At 34.5% G+C, this 17,800-nt stretch overlaps 3 protein-coding genes across 19 annotated transcripts in view; 1 reads left to right on the plus strand and 2 right to left on the minus strand.

Moving 5' to 3' along the window:
• The window catches only part of LOC127845741 (DNA repair-scaffolding protein-like), a 590,230-nt gene that overhangs the window by 1,108 nt on the left and 571,322 nt on the right, over positions 1–17,800 (minus strand). The window lies entirely within an intron of this gene.
• Positions 128–10,693, minus strand: LOC127845753 (cilia- and flagella-associated protein 418-like). 2 transcript variants are annotated; one of them, XM_052376881.1, is made up of 7 exons: positions 10,497–10,693; positions 5,560–5,626; positions 4,276–4,340; positions 3,746–3,811; positions 1,945–2,093; positions 1,216–1,326; positions 128–1,071 (listed from the first exon to the last, which is right to left on the minus strand). In XM_052376881.1, exons 1-7 carry the CDS (start codon positions 10,598–10,600, stop codon positions 974–976), a joined length of 660 nt encoding a protein of 219 aa, XP_052232841.1. In that variant the 5' UTR covers positions 10,601–10,693; the 3' UTR covers positions 128–973. The 2 variants fall into 2 exon arrangements, with proteins under 2 accessions (XP_052232841.1, XP_052232842.1); XM_052376882.1 differs by lacking the exon at positions 1,216–1,326.
• LOC127845750 (vesicle-associated membrane protein/synaptobrevin-binding protein-like) overlaps positions 10,889–17,800 on the plus strand; it is a 257,512-nt gene continuing 250,600 nt past the window's right edge. For all 5 annotated transcript variants that reach the window (XR_008033370.1, XR_008033371.1, XR_008033372.1 and 2 more), the window contains exon 1: positions 10,889–11,061. Coding sequence is in view for 2 of the 5 variants with exons in the window: in XM_052376871.1 (XP_052232831.1) it covers positions 11,004–11,061 (58 nt within the window). In the remaining 3 variants the exon portion in view is untranslated. The remainder of the gene's footprint in view (positions 11,062–17,800) is intronic.

Raw genomic sequence — 17,800 nt, forward strand, 5'->3', positions numbered from 1 at the left:
ATTTCATAAAGATTGGATGAAAACTGCGACCTCTATTGTCTACACAAGGTTTTTCTATTATTTGACCTATTATGTGACCTAGTTTTTGACCTAGTGACCTAGTTTTTGACCCCAGATGACCAAAATACAATCAAAACCCAGATTTTATCAAGATAAATATTCTGACCAAATTTCATAAAGATTGGATGAAAACTGTGACCTCTACACAAACAAATTGTTGACGGACACACTCACGCACGCACACACGCACATACAGACGCCGGACATCACACGGTCACATAAGCTCACCATGTCACTTTGTGACAGGTGAGCTAAAAACAACACAGATTATGTGTAACATTTCTTGTATAAACCAATGGACGGATTTGCAATAAATGCATTTACAAGTCTTATACAAACAAATGGACAGATACAGATGCAAGCAGGTAAGCCAATTATTAACACATGATCAAGTGTCATAATCCAGTCCTTGGTGAATGGGCCTGGGTCCAATTTCAGTTAAAATAGAATTCAAACAAACACTTATAAGCAGAAATTGTGAATTTTGATTTGTTCATAAGGTACTTTTTAGCTTTTCTTGTGATTTATGGTCCCAAATTGGTTTGAAAAAAAAATCACTGCGATTAATGTCTGTTTCATTATAACAACCTGATCCAATAAATCTTGCATGTGATCTCTACATTATATGTGTAATTGAAACATAATTGTTTACAAATAATTGCACCATGAAGTCATATCATAAATTATCCAAGCTAATCCTAAACTTTCACTCATAACATGCTCTGTGATTTAATCCCTTTGATACAAGTTTTACCTGCCATCTGCTCAATTATTTTATATGTCTGGAAGTATTGGAATGTATATAGACTGTATCACTGTTCCCAATCACCACATGGCTATTGAAGGCAATGAATGGCAGATCACACTATCTCAATCCCTAAGTCACACATCACACACTATGATCTGTGTTCGGTCAGTGGTTACCACAGACCCACTTCACTGGGAGATCCCTGATTTCTGTGAGAGAATCCATGGTCATGTGACAACACTGGCAGCAGTAGGATCGGCTCCCTGAAAGTCAACAAGGTAAGATTAGGGGCCAGGATTTGTAAACATCGTACAACGCATTAAGAAACATACAAACATTCTGCACCAACATCTCTTAGCACTTCAATCTGTCCGGCTAGCGAAGTGGTTGGTACAAGCGCTTCTCACCTGGGCGACCCGGGTTCAATCCTTGTTCAAGGAAGCATGTGAGTTTGGTCACCATACTGGACTGGTCCAGTTTTTTTTCTGGTTCTCCGGCTTCTGAGTAAAAAAGAGTTGCTGAAAAGTGCAGCTATAATTCAAAATTTGTCCCAACTTTCTGAGTCTAGTAAGTTAATAAGGTAAAAGTGCTGGAGCACTTTCTGGTTCACACATAATGCAGCCTCAGGTGGGAAAAGGACCTCATGAACTTAAGAAAACACAAACACACTTATCACTTAAATTCAGTACCGGTATCTTCATCGATTCCTAGGTTTAGAACCTGTGATTAAATTGAATGCTTGGTATTTTTCACATGGCCTGGATTGTAAAAACATACTAGTACTAATCATACACATCAAATTTTTTTAAACTTATAATTCACAAACAACAAAGTTGAACAAAAAAAAAGTTTATTTTTTCAAGATTAAAATGTAGCAAGACAGTGGCCAATTTTGTGATACCAATAACAATGAGTGTTAACATGTTATAAGAATGTTCTCTATTTGATACATGATGATGATACTTTGTGATTTATGATATTGTCTGCAAAGTCAATAAACACAGACTCAGTTGTGAAATTACCATTAGAAAATAATCTGAGTGTCAATCATTCTCCTACAGTATAATTATAGAATTAAAAAAATCAACTTTCCAGTATAACGCTTTAAAACAGTGTCAATTATGCTTGCAACAAACCCTGTTTAGACTTTAGTTTCGGTTTGAGTCTGTCAAAGTCTGGTGCGTTGTTTCTCAGAAACAAGTAGTCTGTATCTTTATGCCACTGGAAGTCATTAAAGGAAACCACCCGAAAATCACAGCTTGTACATCGTAGTGTATCACAGGATCTGGAAAGATTTATGTTGAACTAGGTAATATTGGACTGTATCACACAACGTGGAAAGATTTATGTTGAACTATGTAACATCGGGCTGTATCACACAACGTGTAAAGATTTATGTTGAACTAGGTAATATTGGACTGTATCACACAACGTGTAAAGATTTATGTTGAACTATGTAACATCAGACTGTATCACACAACGTGTAAAGATTTATGTTGAACTATGTAATATTGGACTGTATCACACAACGTGTAAAGATTTATGTTGAACTATGTAACATCAGACTGTATCACACAACGTGTAAAGATTTATGTTGAACTATGTAACATCGGGCTGTATCACACAACGTGGAAAGATTTATGTTGAACTATGTAACATCGGGCTGTATCACACAACGTGGAAAGATTTATGTTGAACCATGTAACATTGTTCTGTATCACAGGAACTGGAGAGATTAATGTTGAACTATGTAACAACAGACTGTTTCACACAACCTGGACAGATTTATGTTGAACTATGTAACAATGGACTGTATCTATGATCTATGTTACATTTAAAAGCATTTCAGGAGCTGGAAAGATTTATGCTGAACTAAAGAGCAGTGTTTCACACAACCTGGAAAGATATATCATTGTATCACAGAGTCTGTAAAGATTTAAGTTGAACTGCGTATACAAAGTGTCGCAACTAGTGAAAACAACAGTAATAATGTCAATGTAATCATATAGAAAGGACACAAAACATTTCTTTTTTTTGGTACATGAGTTTTCAATTCCTTTGGCTAATTGCTTCACTTAACTTCATATTTCTATATTTTATTTCAAATTATTTTGACAATTCCTTTAGCTTAGTTTGGAGAAAACTATATGAACAAGATATGTGCCCATAGGGCCCAGACGCCCCCTCATTCCACTTTTGTCTCAAACTCCATATATGCAAAATAAAACTTAACACAATCTGAGGGTTGAAAAGGTAGACACACACAAAAATCAAGGAAACATCAAAAAAAATAATTGCAAAAAATCTTTCTGAAAGGTTTATTTTAGAGAAAATTATAAAGTCCAAAGCCCTTAAATTTGTCAACAATCAATGGACTGGAACAAAACACAAACTTGATATGTGATCATGTTGACAGACTGCCCGCAAAAAGTAAGATCAGTATCAAAAAAGTGTATCAAAGAAAAAGTCCAGAAAATTAATATTTTAAAGAAAATTCCTGAATCCAAGACCTGCAAATGTGTCAATTATCAATGGACAGGAACACAAACTCATACTTGATATATATGAAGTCATATAGATGGACTAACACACCAAAAATCAGGTAAATATCTGCAATTGTTTAGCAAAAAAGTCTAGAAAACTGTTGGTGTAGAGAAAAATGTTAGATCCAAGGTCCATAACTTCACTAAAAATAAATGGATCAGAGCGGAACACAAACATGATCTGTAACATCTGTCGTGCAGTTAGACTCAAATACAAAAAATTAGGTACATTCAACATGTATCTCGAAGTGTTAAGGAAAGAAATCCCAAAATGGAATGTTGGAAAGACTGACAGAGGGACTGCTATATGCCACTTTACCGGGGGCATAAATATCTTACAATAGCCACATTGACATCGATGTACAATAATTAAATCAGCAATACATTTACATACCTTTTGTTCACAGATGTGCTTTTTCCAAGTGCTAATGATGACCCTCCAATGCATAATGGGAAACATCTATAACAGTCAATTGAGTTATATAATCAATCTCTAAAAATGTTTGGCTTGGTAAAATGTGATATTTTGACTTTCAGAGAGCTCTGTCAGAGACATTTACATGTAGTAATAAAGATGGAACGCGAATGTAATTAGAAATGCAATCAGGAAATGTGTAATTTTATTAATGACAGTGTATGTCTACATACAAAAAGTAACAAAGTTTCAAGATTTAAGAAGAATTTTAATCAGCTTGTCAAATGTTAATTTTGAGTGTTAACATGAAGAAAATATACTTCCTTTATATCATTACAAAATGCATGTAAATCCTAGTACATGGAGACAGCTTTTTTCTTTCTGAATAAACCCATTTTCTCTTTTTTATAATCCTTTAAAACTTTCTACTTGAGATGAGAACTACTGCAGAACAATTAACAACTTAGTTGCTATGATGTGGAACTTCTTAAGGAATCAAGAGAGCTTACTTGGAAGGTTTTGGTCTTGACGTGGATAAATTGCTGGGTACATTCCTGACTATATTGCACTTCTCCTGAAATGGTTCACTATTTTTCTCATTTTTTTTATAGTGCATAATACTCACAGTTCTGCCTGAAATGGTAAACATTACATACTGATTTTACCAACTTTCATAATAATAAAAATAATACTAAATCTGTCATCTGCAATAAAAGGTTAACGTCGCATTAAGAGGTTGAATCTAAAATTTGGCTACAAGACGGCATGAAAATTCCTTCCCCAGCCAAAACTTTTCTATATATGGGATGTATTTTAGAATACCTTTGCAAAAGTAAACTATCACAAGACGAAGTTTCATGTAAAACACATATCTTCCAACATCTCAACCTTTCCTTTATAGCATAGAACTACTCAAAGGTTAAGGTGGGTTCCCACTGCCGATCCGATCAACTCGATCACCAAAATTTCCCGACCAAACCTGACCAAACTGGACTAAAAAGGGTAAACACGACTTCTTCTCGACCTCTTGTCGATAACACACGACCCCCACACGACTCATTCACGTCGTCCTCTCAACCATTTCCGATTTCCACTCGATCATCTCGACCTATACAAGAGCCCTATACGATCTCAGCTCGACCAAGTGGACCTCAGCTCGATCGCCACCAGATCTTCACACGACCAGAGCGTGATGGTCGTACTACAGTCGTACAAAGCAATCTAAAATAACTCTGGTAGAGGTCGAGTGGATCGGGTACAAAGCTCGTGTATGGTCGAATAGCAATCGGGAAGTGATTGTGTACGGTCAAGTAGCCGTCGGGTAGCAGTCTAGTAAATCTGTACATCAAATTGAATAGAGCTTGAGTGGATCGTGTTGCGATCTAAAATAACTCGGGTAGAGGTCGAGCAGATCGGGTACAGATCGTGTAAAAGATGTCAATCCGATCGCCACACGATTGCTTAACGATCAATTCGATCTTCTACTCGACTAATACACAATCACTTCCCGAGCGCTTCTCGATCCATTTCCTACTCGACCGCTACTCGATATTTTTTGACATGTCAAAAAATATCGGGTAGGACAGCCGATCAATGCCAACCTACCCGACCACTCATGCCGACCGAACCAGACCAGTAACCGACCGCTTGGTCTGGCTTGATCGAGTTGATCTAATCGGCAGTGGGAACCCAGCTTTAAGACCGTACGATCACTTGTCTTATAATATAAATCAACAATGGCAATACACACTAGTTAGAAAAGTCTCCAAGTGTAGTACTTAAAAGAAATCTACCAGTTGGTCTGTATCCCCACATATATCATCTAACACTTTGTCGATGTCGTAATCATCTGATTTTTTTCTGAAACACACATGAATAAGTTTTAGGCATTCAGGGTTAAAGATATATAAATAATTATAGGTAAGTTAACAAAAAATAAATCTTGTCTACTCTTGAAAGCGTAAATTTCATGCATTCTGTTACATGTAGTGCAGTTTTAGAACTTTTAACAATAAGTCATGGCTCTCATGGGTTAACCATAAAAGTATTGCAACGAAATAAAGTAGTAGAATGAGAACTTCTCGTTCTTCAACAATAATACCTCTTTTTCTACTTTATTTCTCAGAAGAAAAATGTCAGAAAAAGATAAGTATCTTTTACAGGAAATATAGCAAAATTTTACATCAGTATTCATAAAAAAAATAAGGTTAAAAACATGTTAGGTGTTTGACAGAAACAATAACAAATCTATTTATTTCTCTTAATTACAGTATTTACATTAAAATAGTTTACGATACTCATCAACAAGCATAGTTTGGTTTAGTAAATGATAAAGTAATTTAATATCTGTTAAAATCTTCCTGTTTCAATTGGCATTTTTATGATTTGGAAATCTATACTTACACATTACATTTGAATGGTCAAAATTTTAAAAAGTCATTCTCAATCTCATTTTAAAATCATATGAATAAAGTCTGTAGTTTAAACATTTGCTAGATTTGTTAATTTGTTAATTGATAAGGCTTAAAAAACGTGTTGGTTATATGTTGAAAAACATATGGGTCAGAAGAATGATTATTTTAAGATTGTTATTTATGTATGCCATAATGGCTATATGTCACTCAACTTTCTGCCCCTATATCTATCTATATAGATTTTTATTTAAGCGAAACTTGCTCCTTAATATGAACTGTCTACTTGAATTTGAGACATACAATGTACACTGGGCCCTGTCTTTTACATAAAAGACGTTATACCAAATTTAACTTATTTCTTAATGTTATTATACAGTCTAAGGTTTAGAAGAGCTAGTTTTATGTTTCAAATCAATGATTTTGTTTGTCAGCAAACAAATATGTCATTTTAATGTAGACAAATATACAATTATAATCCACAAAAATGAATTGCACTTTCATCCTGTATTCAGTATGTTAAATCCAAAAAATGACAAAACTTTTTGGTAATACTCTAAAACACATTTATTGTTAATATTGGCCAGAATAGTCTCTTAAAATAGTAGTAGTTTGTGTTAGTTGTGAATTATGGAATAAAGTTCTATATTGTTCTTAGGTCATAGTGCAATATAGTCAAATGTCTTGGCTATTGCAATGAAATGTCCTGATTTTGACTTGAAAATTTTAATTTTAAATAAAGTTTTAAGTTTAAATTGAACCTTCCCCCTAAAATACTATATTGTTCTTAGGTCATAGTGCAACATAGTCAAATGTCTTGGCTATTGCAGTGAAATGTCCTGATTTTGACTTGAAAATTTTAATTTTAAATAAAGTTTTAAGTTTAAATTGAACCTTCCCCCTAAAATACTATATTGTTCTTAGGTCATAGTGCAACATAGTCAAATGTCTTGGCTATTGCAGTGAAATGTCCTCATTTTGACTTGAAAATTTTAATTTTAAATCAAGTTTCAAGTTTAAATTGAACCTTCCCCCTAAATACTTTATTGTTCATAGTGTCATAGTGCAACATAGTCAAATGTCTTGGCTACTGTAATGAAATGTCCTCATTTTGACTGATTTTTTAATATTTTACATTGAACCTCCCCATAAGTCAAGACAGTAATTTAAGACAGTTTTTTAAAAGGAAATCTTTCCTTATACTTTATCACATGGACCTTTAAGAAACATACTCTATTATACTACATATATAAATATAATATACATGGGATACCACTGTCAACTTTCCTGCACAACACAATGGTCTTAAACTGGCTCAGGGCTTTCCTTAGACCTCAAATCTCAAGAGTCAAGGACTCTTGGGACCATATTTTCAAGAGTCAAAATCAAACTTCTAAGAGTCCTAATAATAACGCAGGAGAGTCAATGATTTTTTGCAATTTAAGCAAATAACTGAGATATAATATATAAAAAACAAATTAAAAGATATGTTAACATTTATTTCTTACATTGTACTGTCACTACAACACTATGCATTTAAACACAATATCTCAATGATTAATAAATACAAAACATGTATTCTAATACAACATTTACTTCATGTATACAGCAGAGTAATATGTCATATGTTCTAAACAACATCTCAAAGAGCAATATGTCATATCATGTCTTACACAACATTTCAAAGAGCAATATGTCATATGTCCTACATAACATCTCAAAGATTACATACAAAATATGTATTCTAATACAACATTTACTTCATGTATACAGCAAAACAATATACTCAAAACTCATACTCCTTCAGCCATTCACACCTAAATTTTCTTTTCTTTTTGACTTAGTGTCGCTCACATCTTCTTTCGCACGTTTGGGGGTGTTAGGAGCACTGTCATTTAGATCTAAAGTACGCTTTGTCGTTGGCGTCTTACACACACTTTCAGAGTTACTACCGATTCCGAATTCGAAAAGGTTTCTCTGCGACATTTGCCGAATGCACAAGCACAATTACACTTTGCACAATTTCACTTTATCCAATAACTTTGTTTGACCATTTCGCGTGGCTATTAAATTAAGAATGAAATACAAAATGTGAAAAAAAACATTTCCGCTGGCTATCACAAAAAAAAAACCCATACGGGTGGCACCTAAACACAATAGCTTATATAAATCGGTAAACTATAAAAGGAAATTATTTCTACTCACCGATAAAGGTGCCTCCGTATTTAATCCCATCAAAAATTCCGACACCCTTTAATTATTTTATGTGCCATCTTCACTGAAGACGTGCAACAAACACGCCGTTATCTATGCCTTCTAAAACGGTCAATTATTACGCCTTCATGTATTTTGTAATCAATTAGCACATGCAAAAATTGTCACTTTGCCACAAGGTCAGTTATTCCGGTTCTATAGTTATTTTTAGCAACTTTAATGCAAAGCGTGTAATTTGACGTTGTAGACAATACATATCACAGCATAACTTTCGCGTGTCTTTGAACTGAGCAAACATGAAGTAAAACAGTGATGGGTGCATTCAGCTTTGGAAATACATTCTGACATACTCTGGAAATATCTCAAAATATGCTTTACAGTGTACTGTGGATATGGATGTTATTATTTTATATTGAATATTATTAAAACTGACGCGGATGAGTCCATTTTGTTTTGGTGGGTTTACAGGGGGTTTTTTTAGAAAAAGGGGAAGACGCTGGACGCTGGGTAAAAGGGGAAAATCGAGCGCGAAAAAGACATATTTGGGGAAAAAATAAAAACTATTCATTTCAATGTCTATAACTCGCCTACAGACTTCAGGGTTTTTTTTAGAAAAAGAGACATGTCTCTGACCTTTTTGTTCTTAAACACATGAACAAGTATGATATTAAAGTCAAAGTCCTAAATAAAGTTGCAGGGGTAGATCTAATAATGGGAAATGTTTTCAACTGGGGCCGGGGAACGATTTCAATATTGTGATTTCAATTTCATGATGAATGGGTTGACGATCTAGATCTGCTACAGTATTGGAAGGGAAAGGTGCGGCAGCTGCCGATTGTCTACTTTCACTTTCACAATAATTCGACAGTATTAATCGATGTTGATTACATGTACCTCCAAATCCTGCTGGGTTTCAACGGTTTTTGATGATTAATTCTTAAAAAATGCGTAAACGCAATTAATATTTTCCAAGTCCGAACGTTTTATTTTGTTCGTGTATGAACGCCAATTGTGTGACTTTTTTTCTGTTTTAACGTTTATACCCATCTTGGCTTTCACATAACCCGGATGAAAACTCGACTGGTTTCCGGTAATTAATTGACGAATCACCCTTCTCGTGCAAGACCGGAATCCAGTAAAATAGTCACATGATTAATACGATTAGTTGCCCGGTTTCCATGACGTTATTTAATAGCTATATATAGAATCACTGGGATTCCCAGATTTGAGTGTTCTTCGGGAGAGAGAGAGAGCGAGATCGTTGTACATGGTACAAATAGGATAAGTGTCGACTTCCCAAAAGAAAGAAAAAAACATTTCTTTGAGGGTAAAATATTATATTTTGGTGAAAAATTATATTTTTGGAGGGGAAATGGTAGTTTTAGGGGAAAAATTCTGGTAGGGGAAGACGCCGATTATCGGCGTCACTTTCTTAGTAAAAAAACCCCTGGTTTATAGTTCTTAAATGCTCTGAGCTTTTAAGAGTACATACGTACAGCTCAGAGGGTCAATAGCTGGGAGTTGGATTATTGCAACTAGGTGGGTTTACTACACGTCTTTTCCGCAAACAGCTGATAACAAACTTTATGATTAATAATGAAAAGTTAATACACGCGTCATCGAACCAGCAGTGTTTTAATTGGTCAATACTAGATTTCTCAATTAACCAAACTCCGCCTACTGGATGGACTTGTGCTTCGATGATTAGAAACGGGCGTTAACGATTAGCGTTTACTAAATGAGATACTCCGCCCCGAGCCAATTATCGCTTAGACTTAACAACTTTTGATCTCGTTGACGCAAGTCGGTATATTCCCCCCGGTCAAATGTGACGCATGACGTAATTTTCTCAAGAGTCAAAAAGGGGTCTTCAGGAATGTTCAAGCGTCAAAACCTGGGAGCTCTGGTCAAAGGAAAGCCCTGTGGCTATAAAATCAAGCCTCTTGTCAATCCAATAATTTAACGTTGTAAACTGATTAAATTCGTTATGAACATATAATTTGCCCTGGAAAATAAACGCACAGATTATTATCAGATTGTAAGCCAATAAAGACAAGAGAAATTAACAGATATTTAGTGCGTTATAGCCTATAATAAAAAGTTACCTGGAAGATTTCACTGCGGCATTTTTCTTGTCCGTTGATTTTCCTCTTACAAATTTCGTCTCGACTTCATCAAGTAAATCATCGATATCGATATCGTCTGCCATTGTTATATATATATAAAAAAAAAAACTTTTAAGATCAACTTATTTATTTTATTAAAATTAATTGAGTTTATTTGGTTGACAGTTTACAGTTGTTATGACTTAAAAATATTGAACGAAAATATTTACTTCCATGATAGTTCAATTCAAACTATTGCTGTATTTGCTTATTATTTAAACTAAAATAAAATAAAAGTGTAATTATGAAAAGCAATTTGTGAATGCATAAATACATAACTGTATTCAAACGCATTTTTATAATAAATTATTTCGCCTATACATTTAGCCGACAATCGGGCGGTTCGCGCATGCGCAATAATACGACTAAGTGTCAGATGTTGAAATAAAAATCTTTTAATTTGAATAACACATATTTATTAAAGTACACGTTGTTCAGTTTATAAAGATGTCTAAGCTGGAACAAATATTGAAGATTGAGCCGAATACCGAGTTGCTGTTCAAAGGTTTGAGTGGCGTTGATCAATAAATTCATCTCATTTTTGTCCAGCGTAGGTCAATCCGAAACTATCCAGTGTCCGTATTATCACAATGTCCATTATGAGATCCTTTGATGTGTGCGAGTCATGAACTATTGTTGCAAAAGAAGCACAGTCTCAATTGTTTAATTCAATTTGTGTTTGCTTTTAAAAAACACTTCATACACTAGTATTAAAATTAATGGTAGAAATGACAGTAAAAACCACCTGTGCAACATTATTAGCATGTTTTTCCAGTAAATAAACGCAGTGTTTTTTTCACCATTTTTGGAATAGAGCCGGTTTTCTTTGGATAAGCAAAGATCACAGCATTTTAAAAAAAGTTCAAAGAATACTGTTGTTGATGGGTTTTTTTGCATACAAAAAACACATACATGCTAGTCCAGAGCTCCAGATAAGGTTTTGTGAAATTCTTAAATTACTACCAGATTTTCAAAAAGAATTCTTAACTCTGAAATTTTATTCTTAACGTTACTACTAAGTTTTGGAAAATAATTCTTATTTTTTATAAATGACCTAAAATAAATAATAATGGTTATTTTCATGCAAAAAAATCAAAATAAACATACTAGCAACTTTATTTATACGAGTTCAACAGTGTCTTTTCAGTATTATACAATTTTATTTTTCAAATACCTTCATATGCCCAAACTGTGCTTAGATTGTATGCCTTAGATGAATTTTTACATATTTCACAATTAAAACGTGTCTCCCCTTCAATCTTTTCAACGATTAGCCACGGGACTTGTCCCTTACACTCGTTCAATGTTTTTTGTGTGTTTAAGTTTGGACCAGTCGTGTCGCGTTTTTGTTTAGCTTTTCCGACTATGTCGGAAACTGAACATACAACATCGTATAAGATCATTTCTATAATGTCTTTCTAAACATTTAACTTCGGCTCACTTTGCGTACAATATGTTGAAAGCGTGTTTTTGGACGTTTTGCAGTTTTTAAGGACGCTCTCTGGGCGCCGCCATTGTTTTTTGACAGATAGGCTGTACTCGCCGCTTTTATTGGAAAAAATGCGCTTTGTTAAACAAACCCGATAACCATTCTATATAAGCACCGCAAAGATCTTTAATACGCGAAAAGAACTCAATAAAAATCAATACGAACCGATGTAAAAATAATATTCGTAACTTGATTTTGTAATTCTTAATGTTACGACAAGATTTTAAAATAAATACGTAATGGACTTGAAAATAATTCGTAATTACGAAAATACGACCCTTATCTGGAGCTCTGCAAGTCCATATAAACGGACTCCAAGAGCCTTTGATAATTTTTGCTATGGCGGCTCTGGCTGTCCATTTGCACCCCTTCATAAACATGGGTGCAGTTCAGCGCACGGAATCCATGCGCTTCACTAAATAGAGGTCAATCGAGACAAATTGAGGAAAATAATGAACAAACTTCATAAATATGTTAAATGTACCTGAATGGCAACCTACAGATGTTATCCTTTGCATGCACCCTATAAAAACACAACAATGTTTCAACACACTTTTCTCGCTGACATTTTTATGTTTAAATTTAAAACAGTATACCAAATCGTTATCGACTTTAATAGGCTCCATCACATAATCCGACGTGCAAAATATTGGTGTACTGCGACCTAACCAATATTGGGTCAATTTTCCAATATGGCGGATACAGCGTACAAAAGAAAAACTAAGTAAATAAAAACCAATTATTTCTTGCTTTAATGGTACCATTTGGATGAGTTTGTGGTTTAGACAGGTAAACTTTAAAAAGTTCTTGCAGTTTCAGTGTTCCTTAACCCTTGCATTGTTGATAACATTTTGCACCCATGGACAAGAGAGAGCGCATTGCAACTCTCAGCAACCCATTGGGTTGTAAAGCTGAGAGTTGAATTATTGCAACTAACATACATGCCTGACATCCTGATCTTGGCGGAACAGTCCTGATTTTGTGGTGTTTGTCCCGGCGTCCAGATGTGACATAATTTGTCCCGATATCCTTTAAAAACAACATATGTTCTATAAGGCCTAAAAAAAAAGAAGTCTTGTTTCCGGTTACCCGACCGAGACTGTTTAAAGTTTTTAACCGCCGACTCAAAAGTTTTTTCTGTTACTAAAATCGCATCCGAATTTGATGTCCGACTTTACGCAACTGCATTAAGCATCTGAAACATTCAGAACTGTTATTTTTGTTAATGTTTTGTTTCATTGACATTTATTCTAGTCAATAAATGCTTTATTCAAAATGCTGTCTTAAGTTTTCAAAGAATATTTTTTTGTACAGTATTTACAGATAAAGACAATCTGGATCAAACATCTTCATGTTAAGAACTATCTCTGAAAGTTAGTACTAAAGTCAGTCAACCAGTTTAGAATTACCCGGCAGAAAACGTTAATTCGTTTGACCACAATAATATCTTTCGGGTTTAGTTTCAATGTAAGAAGATGTAAAAATAAAGGCCAAATTTATTTTGTATGATAACAGGTTAGGCCAGACAGCATATGCAGTTTTTTTTTAAAAATAGCAAATTAAAGTTCACCCTTCGGAAAATTATGAAAAATCATTCAACTTACAGAATAAGTATTTCAAAAACATGTCATGGCGTTTGTTTTTTAATCAGCAAAAGGTTTATTTGAAAATAATACAGCCTTCTATATCCATATGCACATTTCAAAACATAACTCATTCAATCAGATCCAGTTAACTTTTTTATCCCCCCTGTAAGCATAATACAAAAGCTTTCTTGCTAAAACTTTGTTGATTTATTCCTTTACCTAATGTATACCTTAGACACTTGTCATTTTGTTTTTATTGTGGCATTATGGAAAATTAAATCAAATTAATCGGAACTGCTGATTATCGGGAACTGATTGACAAACTGTATGTCGTCATGCATTTCACACTGCTGATACTTGAAAATAATGACATTCTCATTGAGTTAAATGTTCAATTAAGTGTTGTGATAAGAAAAAGAAAAAAGCCTACCTACTGAACCACATTTTTTGGGGCATGTAACTAGAAACAAACCTTTTTTTTTTTTAGGCCTAAGTTCACAATAAAATTCGCTATTCAAGCTCTGTCTGGCTTAAAATTACCATCGCTTATCCCTTTATTGCCCCCTATTAACAAACTATAGTCGAGTGCACGAGTATTGTTTTTGACACCTTATCAGCAATCCATCTGCAAATTATTGATTTTATCGGGCATTCACACCATGGTGTTTTTATGCCCTGCAGTTGAACTGTCTGTCTGTCAGTCTGTGCGTTTGTCCAAAAACTTTTACATTGGCCCTAACAATTGCTTTATTGAAGATAGCAAATTCATATTTGGCATGCATGTGTATCTCATAGAGCTGCACATTTTGAGTGGTGAAAGGTCAAGGTCATCCTTCAAGGTCGAAAGTAAAAAATACAATCCAAGGGAAGTAATAAGCTTTAAAAGGGAGATAATTTCTAAACCTGCCAAATGATATATTGAAATTTTATTTCAAAGCAGCGCAATAGGGGGCATTGTGTTTCTGACAAACACATCTCTTGTTATGATAGGGCTGGCTAATTGCTAGCGATAGGTCTATCCTAGTGAATAAAAAGCAGACTGCATTTGTATTTCATGGCCCGAATCAAGTCCAAAGATACTATTACGCGGTATTCTGTATATTATACAACCTGAGGCTAACAAACCCGTCAAAGCACTAATTTGATGTGTAAAAAAAATTGTGCGCTGACCGATACACATGGATGTTTCAAATAAATTTACTTTCGTTTTTGACCAATTTTCAGAAAATAGTTTGTCATATTGCATCAACCTAAGATTACCGGTAGACTTACTTTATGATTGGTTAAATAAAAACAGTGCTCGATGGGCGCTCATCGCTTGACACGATTTACACATGCCTCTGTCCTGATTGGATGTCAAATAGAGGCATGCCCCACTTTTCACGTTATGGAGCAGCGATTTTTCTTCGCAAATTGGGAAAAGTACCTGTACCATGCCAATTGGGAAAAATCATCGCTAAAACACTGAAATTGGGAAAATTCGCGTCGTGAAATGTTCCAGTTCGGAATTATAGGTTTTTTTTAATTGCTTGATAACAAAAGCAAAAATCTACTAAAATATTGATTTACATTCATTTTGGCTTGAAATGTTAAGTGTAAGTGCTCATTTTATTAGCTCGGCTGTTTTCAGAGAAAACCCGAGGTATTGTCATAGCCAGCTCGTCGTGTCCGTCGTCGTGTTGTCCGCCGTCCGTGTCGTGCTAAAACCTTAAACATTTTGTCAAGGTTTTGAACATTCGCTCTAAAATCAAAGTGCATCAACCTACAACTTTGAAACTTCATATGTAGCTGCCCTTGATGAGTTCTACATGCCACACCCATTTTTGGGTCACTAGGATAAAGGTCAAGGTCACTGTGACCTCTAAAAAAAAAATCTCACAAGTTTTCATCTATTCAAAACTGCACCAGCAGCCGAGCGTGGCACCCGTTATGCGGTGCTCTCGTTTGTTTACTTGCAGATGATGCACTTTTGGAACAAAATTGGCGGAATTTGCCTTCCTTTTGGAAAATTTTCAGACAGAAATTGGGAATTTTGTAGTTTTTTTCAATTGGGAAATTACCTTTTAAAGGTACTTTCAAAAGAAGGGAAAAAATCACTGTGGAGTCATCCGCATAGTGCACGTGTGTTTACTTCCGGAAAATGGAGAACATCTGTGTTGATGAAATTCTTAGACACATTTATTGTCAATATTGGCCATACATTATGAGGTTTTGGAAGAAATAGACTTATTGCTGACTACAGTAAAGGTGGTATGATTGATCGTTTTTGTTGTCCCGCTTTGTCGTCAATGTCCCGACATTTTTTATGAAATGTCCCCATTTGGACTTGAAAAATTCTGACACTTATGGCCAACTAGTTTTCGTTTTTCGGCGCGAAAAAGTGGTTATCCATTAATAATATATGCTTTATACTATTACCGAATTTTCCCATGTATAGCACGCCCCCATGTATAACACGCAAGCTGTCTTAAATGCAAAAATGGAGAAAAAAATATTTCAAGCCAATAAAACTACCAAATCAGACTGAAAATGGCTGCAATTTTACTACTGCACAATCAAATAATCTGGGTCATTGGAATAATTAATTAAGCTTTCAAAAGAGAAAGCATCATTATGATAAGAAGCATGGGTTGCGTATCACTATATTTATGACAATTTTGTAATTTTCTAGCAACAGATTAACAGTCAACATGCATTATTTGTAAAGCATGTGAAAATAAGAATTCATGTACATCATAACATTCTTCCTGTGGGAAAGCATGGGCTTGACATTTGAATGCTGAATAATAACTTTGTTGCACATGGGAGACAGGGCTACAGTTGTTGAGATATGTCAGTATTGAAGTAAAACTGTTCATCCATTATGGTGGGGTTATTGACTTGTTTGTCGCACTACACAGGCATGAATGTGATGAACAATGATGGGGCCAAAAATCTGGACTAAACTGGAAAACACTAAGAAATCCCTGATGACATCTACCGTTACCTGCAAAAAAGACCTTGTTGACATGTACTTTAACCAGCCCAACGTTAGCTGCCAATGTTGAAGTGTTCAAACACAAACACAGACAAAGAAATGTTTGCAAACATTTTAATTTTTGTAAAAGACTGTTGCCACCCCGTTCATATCTGCTGTTACTGACTTTTTGTTGTTTCCACAACGGCCCCTTCAGTGTGTAAGATTATAGGGTGTATTTTCTGGAATAAAAATGGTGGCTATAATGAATATTTACGATAAATACATGAATTTTTCCCATTTAGCTAGGAGGCAGGATAGCGTTGTATGAATGTATAGCGCGCACAAACAATCACATTTCATAATAGAATATGCAGTTTTCAATATAGTAAATAATGAATATGGTACTTTTCAAAGTTCAAACATCATTTATTTAATACATGACTTTGTACATTCAATCACAATTTTCAAACAGCACATTTTTGACAGCATAGATGTCTTTTAGATGAATGTCATGTGAAATATAACCACACTGTTCATTCACAAAATACATTGCAAACATATCCTTCTATATACAGAGAACAAAGTAAAACATATATTTTAATCTTCTGGAATTTTTTAATGATATTGTTTGCAATGTAATGATTTTCAAAAGAGGAATGCACAATTTTAAAGCATCATGTTTTTATTCGGAAATGCTGTTGCCTTTTATTTCAAAACAAGGCTCAATTGCAGCATAATAAAACATATTTGTTAAATGTATTTGATTTCAGGAACTTTAAATTACTGTCAGTCCTCAATCATGATGAATTTTGACATTAACATTGGGCAGACAGTTGTTATTTCAACAAATAAAGATCTTGGTTGGATGGAGGATTTGGTAATATGCAAGTAATGTGTTATTTTGATATTTTCATATCTTTTCATATCCGAATGAACCTGTCAACAATGTTGACATTAGTTTACAGTGTATGATCTGAAATAAAGTGTTGTTCAATGAACGTGTAAAATTTTATTTGGGAATTTTTTCATATTTATTTATTGGACTCTGTAACATTTGAGGAATGGGTCTGTGGGTTATTGGAAATGTGGTCGTCCCGATTGACCCACATTCATAAATCCAATACATCGTTTGTGTAGGTGTGAAGAGTGGTAAGAAAAGTAAAATTAATGGTCACTTTATAAATCACACTTCATTAGTATTGGACAAACT

This window comes from Dreissena polymorpha, chromosome 9 (genome assembly GCF_020536995.1).
Source record: "Dreissena polymorpha isolate Duluth1 chromosome 9, UMN_Dpol_1.0, whole genome shotgun sequence".
Taxonomy (NCBI): Eukaryota; Metazoa; Mollusca; class Bivalvia; order Myida; family Dreissenidae; genus Dreissena; species Dreissena polymorpha.

Bases quoted from the DNA above. Each gene is read 5' to 3' on its own strand.
- LOC127845753 (XM_052376881.1), bottom strand. From the start codon at position 10,600: ATGGCAGACGATATCGATATCGATGATTTACTTGATGAAGTCGAGACG. The intron at 2,094-3,745 runs GTATGTAAATGT...AAATCTTTCCAG, and splicing joins AGCACATCTGTGAACAAAAG to ATCCTGTGATACACTACGAT. The intron at 1,327-1,944 runs GTTTGTTGCAAG...TGCACTTTTCAG, and splicing joins GAAACTAAAGTCTAAACAGG to CAACTCTTTTTTACTCAGAA.